The sequence below is a fragment of the Mesitornis unicolor genome, unplaced genomic scaffold (genome assembly GCF_000695765.1).
Source record: "Mesitornis unicolor isolate BGI_N332 unplaced genomic scaffold, ASM69576v1 scaffold20324, whole genome shotgun sequence".
NCBI lineage: Eukaryota > Metazoa > Chordata > Aves > Mesitornithiformes > Mesitornithidae > Mesitornis > Mesitornis unicolor.
Window position 1 is genome coordinate 3,147 of NW_010179640.1, and position 10,821 is coordinate 13,967.

Consider the following 10,821-nt stretch of genomic DNA (forward strand, 5'->3'; position numbering starts at 1 on the left):
GTTCCTCTGCCTGCTCAACCTCCCTATCCTCAGTTCTGATTGCTGCTGAGCCCAGATAACGCTGTATGGATGGGGTGCCTTAAACGCTGAAGTTAATTTGGTTAAAGGCATTGCCTTGAACAGGTGCTTGAATTCCAAGTTTGATTTGGTTTAAGTTTTTATTATAGCAATGTCTGTTAATTACCAACAAAGATAATGATATTTCTTGTAGTCAGGTATGTTTTACTGTTAGATAGCAGCTGTGGCCCAGTTTCCAGTAATGTACAGGTTAATAACATATGGAAAATCTTGTAATATCTACAGGTATTTGGAAGGAAGTACATCCGTCTGTATTCACCGCAGGATTCAGAAAACCTGTACCCACATGAAACCCAAATTCTTCACAACACCAGTCAGGTAAATAGTTGCCTGTATTTCAGTATCAGTAATGTCACTTTATCAAATCACGTTTGAGTAAAGACATTGTACTGACGATTGCTTTGGATTTTGTAGGTTGATGTGGAAGATCCCGACTTAGATAAATTTCCCAATTTCACAAAGGCTGCATTTCAGTCCTGTATCCTGAAGCCTGGACAGGTTCTGTTTATTCCAGTTAAATATTGGCACTATGTACGATCGCTTGATATCAGCTTCTCAGTCAGTTTCTGGTGGTCATAGCTCTGAAGCTATAAAGTCTGTTGTGCATTGGAACAGGAATGAAAAATCAGAAAACAGCACCAGGCATCTTCTCACCAAAGAATTCTTCTTAAGCATGAGGACGTTCTTCCCTACCCAGAGGTGGATTTAAAGAGTAATTTGAAAAACAAACAAAACCCCCCACTCTCACTTCAGCTGGTGAAAGAATCTGGGTGGGTAAATGGAGAGACGGTACAGCCACTTCGTTTCTGTGGGTGTTCCTGACAGGAACTCATAAAGAGCAGCTCCTGGGCCCTGATCTCGTATGTGTGTACACCTGAAACAGCGCTCTGTGGGCACTGCCAGGACTGCTTCAAACTGTGTGTGTAACATCTGGCTCGTGTTGCTTTCTGCTTGGATTTAGTAGCAGCAAGAATTGGGAGTTACATAAACAGTGAGGGATGGTGCTACCCAAAGGTTCAGTATGTTAAAAAAACAACAAAACACAAACAAGATACTAGTCTGTATGAGAAAAGCAGCTAGTGTTAAGGCCTAGGAACGTATTTAATTGTAGCTAATCCATAGTTTAATTGCAGTTAAATAAACTGAAGCTTAATCACACTTTAATTAACTATCAGCTGAACTGCTGATGCTGCTTTCTGCCGTGTCACACATTTCTAGACAAAAGATGCTGCCATTCCAGTGCGGTACCTGGCAGTATCTATTCCTTGTCCTTTCTTAAAGGACAAAGCATCTTTACACAGGATTGGAGTGAAGTGCTAATACTAAAAACGCAAAGAATTTTAAGATGCTGTTTTTTCAGACATAAGCTGGCACTGCCCCACAAGTCTTGCCCTGCTCCTTCCCAGTCGTTCTGACATAGGAACGTTCCCTCTTGGGCTGCACGTCGCTGCCGACCTGGCCTTGCATCGCACGAACTCTGCTGTGCCCACACCCAAGCAGCGGCGCCAGCTGAACGTGTTCAGGCTCCGGCCCCAGCTCGGCCCTCGGCTGCCTCAGCCAGGAGCCTTCGAGTGCTGCCCTGGTTGTCCACACACGTGAAGCTGCTTCATTTCCAGTTGTGCAACTGAGCTACACAAATAGGGAACGGCTCCTTTCAGTGCTCACCTGCACAGATCAGCTTGCACGACTGGCTCAGAACATTTGATTTTTCCATTCCCAAAGAGGCACTGAGATTCCCAGCCCACGAATATGGAGAATTACATACACAAAACAGCTGCCATGAAAGCTGCGCAGGCCTAACTGTGAAGGAGGAGGATAGAAAGGTCAATGATAGTTTTATTGTAAGATTCTTAAAACTTGGGAAAAGTAAGTACACTGAACAATGCACTGTTGGGAATGAGTATAACACAGTGGCTATTCCACAAAAGGGGGGGGAAAGGGTTTCACTGAAAGCGAGTTTCACTGTCACCGTCTTGAGCTCTTCTCTGCTCTCCCTGTTCGTAATGGTGACTGGGAGTCTGTGCGACCCAAACCTGTGAAGAAAACAGAAGTTAATGAACGACACACAGAAAAAGGATGACATTGTATAAAACGGTTCATGTATTCCTGTGCTGCTGTTCAGGATTCCCTGGCTAAACAGGAACTCCAAAGACACTGCTCTTCTCAGAAGCTCGGTATTTCCAGAGGCTTTAGTGTGTGTCCATCCCCTACCCACCCCTCCACACTTTAATGTTGGGAGCAATACAACATGCGCAGGATCCGCCAGTGATGGCGAGGCAGAATCCTTTCAGGGCTTGGTGTTGCCATGCATGGTTTACGGACTGAAACATAGAAATAACCGATATTACAGTCACAAATAATACAGGTGGTGCCACTGAATATCAGCCCATTCTCTAGCATTGTTACACGGAGGTTTTTTACATAGGTGGCTTGGTACCTGGGATGTCCCAAGACCAGACGTCATTGCACTGCGGGCAGCGTGGTTCAGCCTGGACTCTGAAGTACTTTCTGACACAGGGCAGATGCATTGCAATTCCACAGGTTTCGCATGCTTGGCTCTGAAATCAGAAGTGTTCATAAATCTGAGCTGTCCTTCCATTCCACACAAGTTGTTATGAAGATAAGCAGTGCTTTACTACAACGAATGGGTCACACAGTACAGCTGCTGAATGGTAAAAGCTGGTAAATGGTACAAGGAGGTCTCTTCCTGGAAACTCGGAAATACTATTTCCCTATATGAACAAAACACAGCTTGAAAAACAAACACTGAGCTATTTGGCTTCAATAAAGGAGACCAATTGGGATGGAAAAAGTAACATGTAAACAGTTGGGAAGATGAGGAGATGCAGTAATCTGGGAACAGGAGTTCAGACAGTAAACACGCAAGACTAAACTGGAAACTTAGCAGCTGTTGAAATACAGCGCTTTGGCAATGCTATATATGGACATACATCTCCATTCTGAAGTGCAAGACACGAGCAATTCCTGAACCAAAATCCCAGACCAAAGATGACTGTGTGTCACATGAAGACTGCTGTTTGTACAGTCCAGAGATAAGAGCCAAGGTCATCTGGGCAAGGCCTGGCTTTGGACAGCAAGACAGCACCAGAATGTTCCTCACTGGGCACGTTCCCTTTCTCTAAGTTTACACTCTGAGATAACTGCTCCAGGACAAGTTTTCTTCCAAAGACGGAAGATAAAATATCTACACTGGAAAAAAACGCATTTTCCTTGCATTCATGGGCACCGTTACCAGATTACTTGACCAGAATTTTTCAGTACTCAAAGGAAAGCACCACAGACTTCAGGTGTGGCCACTCGAGTGCATGGGCACATGCCCACCGAGGTAATAAAACAAACCTAACCTGGATGGCAAGGCTGTGGCAGATGTTACACTTCCTTGCCAGGTCTTGGTAGTTGCTGAGAATGTATTGCTCCATCTCAATTATGCAGCGAGTATGCAGCGTGTATTCTCCATTTCTCTAAGGAAACAAGGCAAGAGAAGGAACTTATTTTAATTTAAGTTTTGACTTTTCTCTCCATCCACTAGCAAGCATTGACATCCACTTCTTTCTGCCACTGTGAAGCTAACATGCTGATACTGACACCATGCAAAGCCAAACTACTTCAGAAGTAGCAGAATTCATTTGTTCAGAGGATCAGAATAAAGATCTCGCACCTTTAGCAGAGATCTAGTCCTTGGAAGGTACCGATGAGTGAGCACACTCTCCCTAACAAAGACATGCAGTTTTGGGACTCTCCATTTGCACATTAGCAGAAATTCCACTGGTTTTCAGCAAAACTCAGATATTTACAGCTTGAGGTATCTTGTGAAAATCTCTGCTAAATCCCTCCAGCAGCAGGAAATGTGTGGCAGCAGGCTGGAGCTGTACGATGCAGTGAACCCAGGAGAAATGGACTGAGGTCCCCTTGTCTTGGGAGGCTCCTGCAGCGTCCACACCATAACCCAGCCCCTGTTCCTCACGAGGTAAAGAAGACACCAAAGTGTGCGCAGTGGTCTGGTCTCTGGTACAGGAGTTAACGCTTGGCCTCGCTGCTTTTCAGGATGTTCTACGCTAACAAACAGCACTGATCACCCTGGCGAGCTTTGCCCAGCACCAGTTCCATGTCCAAGCACGCCATGCTGTGCTGTACAAAGGACGTCTGCCTGTCTGTGTCTGTCTGTCTGTGTTTCTGCCTGTCTGTGTCTGCCTCTATGCAGGGCTGTGCAGATGCTCGGGTACGAGAAACTCAAACCGCATTGTCCTGTGTAGACGGACCCTTGTGAAGGCACCACCTTTCTGCAAGCGTCACTGGAGCAGCAATGAGCACAGGCCCCACAGAACTATTTTTGCCTTGATTCAGTAAAGAACGGCTCCAGTTTCAGCCATCACATCCATAAGAAAATTAATGGCTGGACCTATTAGGATACAAACACTTGAAAAGATACAGCAGTTACCTCAGAGAGCCACTTATCCTCCACAAAGACTTGCAGCAGTTGTTCTGCTTCTTTTTTCTTCATTTTCTTTGTCTTAAGTTGGTCAACGAGGTTTAAAATATCTGTAGAAGAGGCAAAGCCATTTTCTGAGGAAATGATTAGGTCCATCTACAGAAAGAAACATTTTCAGCTGTTAAAAACCCATGCAATTAGACAGACACCTCATAGTAACGTGCAGCTTTCTTTGCATCCATCCATACAAGACACATTACAGTATACGGCTTGAACCAGAGCTGTAAAACAAGGGTGACACAGTCATTGTTACCTTGACAGTTTTAGTCTTTGCCAAGAAAACTCTTCCACAGGTAGAACTGCACAGTGCAGCCAAAATGAAGCTGCACTCGGGGACCCCTGAGCCTACTCCGGGTGACCGACCTGTGTCTTTTTATCTGCTCTCTGTCAAGGTTCTCTTGAGGAAAACTCACTCCTAATAACCCAAGTCTGTCCACTCTGGAGTCATTCGTACTGCTGGAGCTGCCTGGCACTTAAGTACTGGCAGCACTGCCCATTTCCAAGAACCTCTGTGGAAACACCCTGGTGCTCATCACCAGAGCCGTGGAAATCTAATCTGTATGTTATTAGCATAGAAATCTACTGTATGTTACTAGATCACTGAAGCCAGTGAAAAAATCCGCAATCACAACTGGAAATGCTGAAGAAAGGTGACTGTTGAACTAAAAGCAGGTATGTCAGGTCACTCACTCCAAGGAGCAGTCCCTCACTGCTGATTTCAGTGTATCAACAACTGACTTTCAATGAGGAATCATCATGTGCACGTACTCCTGTCCCCATCCCCCCATTCAATTTGGGATAAACTCGGGTAAGCTGGCAGCTAGTTCCTGAATCGCATCTCCACTCACTTTAAGATGGTACCTTCACAAATAATGTGATTTATGAACCAAGAACTGACGTACTTACTGTTTTTCTGAACAGTTCTAACTCAGTTTCTGTGTAGTCGGATGCCATTTTAGTTATTTCCGTTTCTGCCAAATTCACCTACAAAAAATAAATTGAAATCAAACTGCTGAAAAAGTCTCCCGTGGAAAGAAATCTCACTTCAGACTTAAGCAGTGTTTATGTGAGTAAACCCGAGCCGCTGCAGCCCCTGCTGCCAGGGCAGCTCCTCCAGCACCACAGGAGCAGCCCCCGTGCTCACCAAGGCGTAATGCGCCCGCCCGTCGCCCTCCGACATCCCCTTCCGGATCTGCAGGAACAGAGGCTGGAGGTGGCTGTTGATGGTGCTGATGAAATCGTCCAGTTTATCGTGCGCGTAGTAGACTGAATGTAAACAAGGAAAGCACATGCACAAAAAATCAGGCAGACGTTGTGATGGTTTATCTGCTGAGATATTTTTCCTAGGTAAAAGAGCTCAAAGTCAGTGCGGCAGAACTCAGCCAGGTCTGTTGTATTCAGCACACACACTTTCCTGTGCTGCTGACTACCAGCCTTCAGAGCAGCTGGGCACGTTCTGCCTCGCTGTAAGGAACCCACCGCATTAATCCATTAATTACAGGGACTTGAGCTGAGCTGAGTTGAAAATAAAACACAACTGAGGAAAATTACAGCACACAATACAAAAATATACTTGCTTTCTTCCCTTTACATACAAGTGCTTCGTTGTTTCTTTGTGTTCTCTTTCAGAAATTAATGGCATGTAAATAATCAAGTTACATACCAGGAAACTTCAAGGTCTAGCATTGTAGAGACACAAACAAATTAAACACCAGCAGCAGTTCTACCACAGCCACATGAGGAGGGACCGGAGCCGCTCTGTAGAACCACGAGCTGCAGTGTCTGCTCACACCCTCCAGAGCTTCCATCCAGAACAGAACAGCGTCAGCAGGACAGGCTTTAAAAACAGAGCTAGGTAACAGCTCATAGCTTTAGAAAAACGATCCATGTCTCAAAAACACTACCAGTCATCACTAACTTCACACTATTCTCGGTCACAAGGGTCCATCACTTGTGTAACAGCACCAGAGGTCCCACACCCAGAACCCCACTGCACCTCATGGCGCAGTGCAGCGCAGAAACGTCGCTCAGGGATGCTCCTGCCCAGGAGTCCATGACTGATACATCAGACCCCTCTGAACCAGGCCCACAGACAGCAAGGACAGTGATCAGGCACCATGTGTCACACCACACTCCTGGTTTTCCCTTTGGTCTAGCAACACCAAAGCCAAGCCAGAACACTTCCTGGTACCAGCACAAGGCATTTACAGAAATACATAAAGCCAGGCCATGCCCTGCCTCAGAGAGCTCAATGACGTTTGAACCACAGACTAGACGATGCCATTCGCTGTCAGTTGTTTTATGTTTCTTGCTTTATATTATTTTAAACTCATATGAAACCATTCACATTAAACCTCTTTCTACACATACATCTGCAAAACACGCTTCAACCTTCTCACGAAAATCAGAACTGCTGGGACAAAGAACAACTTGCTGTGCCTGGTAGGTACTGCAGCACATCTAGAACAAACCCACCGGGAGTCCAGGGAGGGAAAATGCTGGTACTCGCGCGGCGCAGGTGGGTTTTCACCAGCACTGCAGTGCCGATGCCTGAAGAGTTCTCATTAATTTCATCGGGGACTCACAGCCAAGACTTCAGCTTTAAAGCATGACCCCCTGCCCAAGTGATGACCAACGCCCGCACTGCTACAACGCTGCTTCAGTACAGCTGCAGACTGGCACAGCCAGTCTTTTTTCAGTAATCTTAACACAGCCACTATTGAATTTTGACCCAAGGGATGTAGTCAGTCTTCATTACCACAACATCCAAATGAGTACTCGATAAGCTTCTCTACACCTAATGTTTCAATCCTGCTACAAGGCATCTGACACACAGCAAAAAATACTCAGCAGAAAATACAGCCTGCGTCAGATGGGACGCAGAAATCGGTTGCTTTGTCCTGACCTTAAATCGCATGGGTGAGCAGACACAAACCACAGTCAGGACAGACGAGTCCCTGAGAACGGGTCTGACCGTGACGACACAGCAGCACTGAGACAGGCAGGAGCCAGCGATGGGCACCATGGGGACAGCACAGCCACAAAACCTCCTCTGGTCCTGCAGAAACACCTCCTTCACGCTCACTTCTCCACAGCACGCAGGACAAGTACCTGACCTGCACTCAAAAGCATTGGATGCGGTAGCAAAGCTCTGCTGAGGAGCCGTGCATCTCGCTGCCTGCAATCCCCCATCCTCCCCAGGCCCTTTTCTGTCAGTGCTTTCTGATGTTCTTCACTCTCTACACAAAAAAGCCCGGTCTGAGGAGCCAAGGGCCACGTTTTCTTCTTCGAGCTTTGACATATCTGATGTACTATAAAGCAAAACATCAAAACAATAGCAGAGTGCCTTTTTCTGTTGTTTTGCAATGCAAACATAAGACACAGACTTCAAGCAGATGGTTATCTGCAGATTCACCCAGATACAGAAAATTCCCCAGAGCTCTGCTGAACTCTGCAGACGAGACATCAGCATAACCAGCAGCCTGGGTCACGCACAGGAGCAGCTGCTGGGTCCTTCCTGGAATACCAAATACTGAGACACAAAACAGGTAAAGCAAAACGCCCGTCTGTTCACCGAGTCCGTTTTCATACATCATTTATGTAGGGGGTCTTTCAACGGCCAAACAGAAATTACATTATGCTTAAGAAACTGACATGACTGTAGACTAAAGTGGGCACCAGCACTTATTTCCTTCTGAGTTCGGCTACCAAGCCAAGTTAAATCAAATGCAAAACACGGTTAGACAAAAGCCAGTCCGATACAATCCATGTTAATGGTTAATCAATACACTCCTCCTGTACATACAAATAGGCAAGGGAAAAAGCAATTTTCTCTCATTCTTCCATTTTTCTAAACATCTTTTCATATATGGGCTGTATCAGCCACTTTCCTAATGAACTTCACTGTAACAATATACAGTTACATTTCATAATTAATTTTACAAATATCACCTAACATTGTCCTTCACTAAATACGGCCATTGCTCTGAAAGGCAACCCGACTGTGTCCCTCCAAATTATCCTAAGCCAGGCCTAGGATTTTTAAATACACCAGAACAAGCAGATGCACCAAACACCAGCAGGGAAAGTTTTCTGATCACTTTGCTCAGAGGCTGCACGGGCTGGTTACTGAATGACTCGCCTTCATGTGATGCAGCTTTTTTACCCTTTTGTATTTAAGGAAAACAACGTCACAGATAACAGACGGCCTTATTATGTGATGTTTTAAACCTGCAGGAGAAAGGAATTAGTTCAAACAAGCTAGTTTTAGTAACGATAGCCTTGATCCGATCTGAAAGTTACTGTTCAGGTTGCACTAAGCAGTGTTAAGAAACTCCGTCGAAATCAGAACTTCACCCAGAAACAGGATGAGCTGGGTGAGCTTCCCCATAAAAATGCTGTTACCATGATCTTGTGAACTGTGATCTGTTAACTTTGTCCCTAAGGATGGGTTTGTCAATCGCTGGTTCTCCTGTTCATAAAACAAATGTGGGGGGAAGCGTTCAATACGTGAGACAAGCTCAACATCCGCTTGCCTCCAAAGATGACAAAAAGCTTTCCCAGGCAGAGCATTTAATGGAACTGTAAGTTATAACTCCCACTAACTAACTGCTAAAAACACTTTAGTTTTTAAAGTTTCTAGAGAAATAGAAAATAGAAATAGAAAATACTCAGAATAGAATATACTCGGTGCATATTAGAGCTCAGAACTGAAACATCTGACGGAGTTATCAGTCTTCCAGTAGTAATGGTTTAAAACCCATTTGAACAGCATTTGTGAGTCTCTTTTCAAATGGCACTTCTTGGTCTTACACATTCCTTGCCCTTTTCAATTTTGTTCATAAATAAGACGAAAATACAGGAACTTTAATCTTTCACTGTTTCGTGGGAACCAGCGACCATCAAGTACGCACTGATTAATTAAACGCATTACTCATTACAGCTTTATTTTGGTTTCTGCCCACCACATTTTCAAACTTAAAGATGATAAAATACAGATCTCTGGAAACAGATCCTTATCAAGCGGATTACACCTTTCTGTACTGTTTAAGTCTGAACATGAACTTCAGACAGATCTGCTAGTATACAACCAGATTTCTGTTACATGTACCAAAAAATTCAGCTTGGTATAGCACATACTAAAACCAAGCAGCTGACCACGGAATCGATCAGATGTGACAAATTTACTCAAGAAGGACAACAGCATACACTTCATATTATATTCCAAAGGAAATCTCTCCAAATAAGCGTGAAGGAAAACATTCTGGAAACTTCAGCACTATCAGTATTAGAAAATATATTTTAAAATGTATGACCTATAAAAACACCTAAAATGATAAGTGCCCTGTACAAATCTGACCTGATCAAAACTTAAGTTTCCTCATTGCTATGTTATCTTTTAGGAAAGAGAGAACACTCACATCACTAAGTTTTTAAACTTCTTTTCAGATGGTGTATGCTTTCCAGGAGTCTAATTATTCATAAGCTGCACCAGGAAATACAATAGTTCTTCCACCTCCCTGCTTTTTCTCCCAAAGAGACACACACCTTTATGGATTTCACAGCAGCGCCTGTGTGATTTCCGAGCCTCTGATCCTTCCATTATCCCATGAGACATCAGGACCTGCAAGAACCGCCGATGAGCATCCGTCATATGAGCTGCCATCGCAATATTCCACCGAGCTGCAAGTGCTGCAAGGGCAGTAAGTGGGAATTAATGCACGTGTTCACACAAATTAAAAACACACCGTCCAAGCACACATAAGATTTCAGTTAAACTCTCTAACATTGAATCAGGGCAAAAAAAAGCAGATTGCCCAGGTTGTTCTCTGAATACAGATGGTGACTAACACCAAGGTTCTAGGATGCAAAAAAGCCCAACCCCTTTTAGCTGCAGAGTAAAACCATGTAGGCATCGTGCTATCACACCCCAAACCGAAAACAGCCGTGTTGTGTGTGCAACGATCAACACTTCGCACAGCCGTGTCAGATGCTTCAGCTTACTACATATCCTAACAACTTCTCTAACCAGCGCGCAGCTTGCTTCAGGCAGAAGATCCTCCTCGAGACCTTCTGAAGAACACCAAAACTAAAGAAAACACCTCAAGATATTCCCTGGCCATCGTTAACAGCTCAGGGGACGAAAGCGGCTCCCAGCCTGCGCCAGGCCCCAGACCGCTCCAGCCCAGACGCGGGCGGGCTTCTGCCGCCTCGCACTCCCGGCGGCTCCGGGG

The 10,821-nt window shown here is 44.9% G+C and overlaps 2 protein-coding genes across 2 annotated transcripts in view; one reads left to right on the forward strand and one right to left on the reverse strand.

Annotated features, from left to right (window-relative positions):
• The window catches only part of KDM8 (lysine (K)-specific demethylase 8), a gene marked incomplete at its 5' end in the record, with an annotated part of 3,802 nt that extends 3,078 nt beyond the window's left edge, over positions 1 to 724 (forward strand). Inside the window, 2 exons of the mRNA XM_010182856.1 lie at positions 304 to 396; positions 493 to 724. Of these exons, the coding sequence (XP_010181158.1) occupies positions 304 to 396; positions 493 to 657 (258 nt within the window). The remainder of the gene's footprint in view (positions 1 to 303; positions 397 to 492) is intronic.
• A 1,319-nt stretch (positions 725 to 2,043) lies between these two features.
• NSMCE1 (non-SMC element 1 homolog (S. cerevisiae)) lies at positions 2,044 to 10,293 on the reverse strand. Its single transcript, XM_010182857.1, has 7 exons — positions 10,136 to 10,293; positions 5,733 to 5,854; positions 5,495 to 5,572; positions 4,538 to 4,684; positions 3,444 to 3,560; positions 2,516 to 2,636; positions 2,044 to 2,111 (listed from the first exon to the last, which is right to left on the reverse strand). Exons 1-7 carry the CDS (start codon positions 10,251 to 10,253, stop codon positions 2,044 to 2,046), a joined length of 771 nt encoding a protein of 256 aa, XP_010181159.1. The 5' UTR covers positions 10,254 to 10,293.
• Between the last annotated feature and the right edge of the window lie 528 nt (positions 10,294 to 10,821).

What these genes read in the sequence shown, in the direction of transcription:
- NSMCE1 (XM_010182857.1), bottom strand. Translation starts at nt 10,253, where the DNA reads ATGGCAGCTCATATGACGGATGCTCATCGGCGGTTCTTGCAGGTCCTG. An exon ending in CTGCTGTGAAATCCATAAAG is followed by an intron (nt 5,855 to 10,135) that starts GTGTGTGTCTCT and finishes GTTTACATTCAG; the next exon opens with TCTACTACGCGCACGATAAA. An exon ending in GCCACAGCCTTGCCATCCAG is followed by an intron (nt 2,637 to 3,443) that starts GTTAGGTTTGTT and finishes TTCTGATTTCAG; the next exon opens with AGCCAAGCATGCGAAACCTG.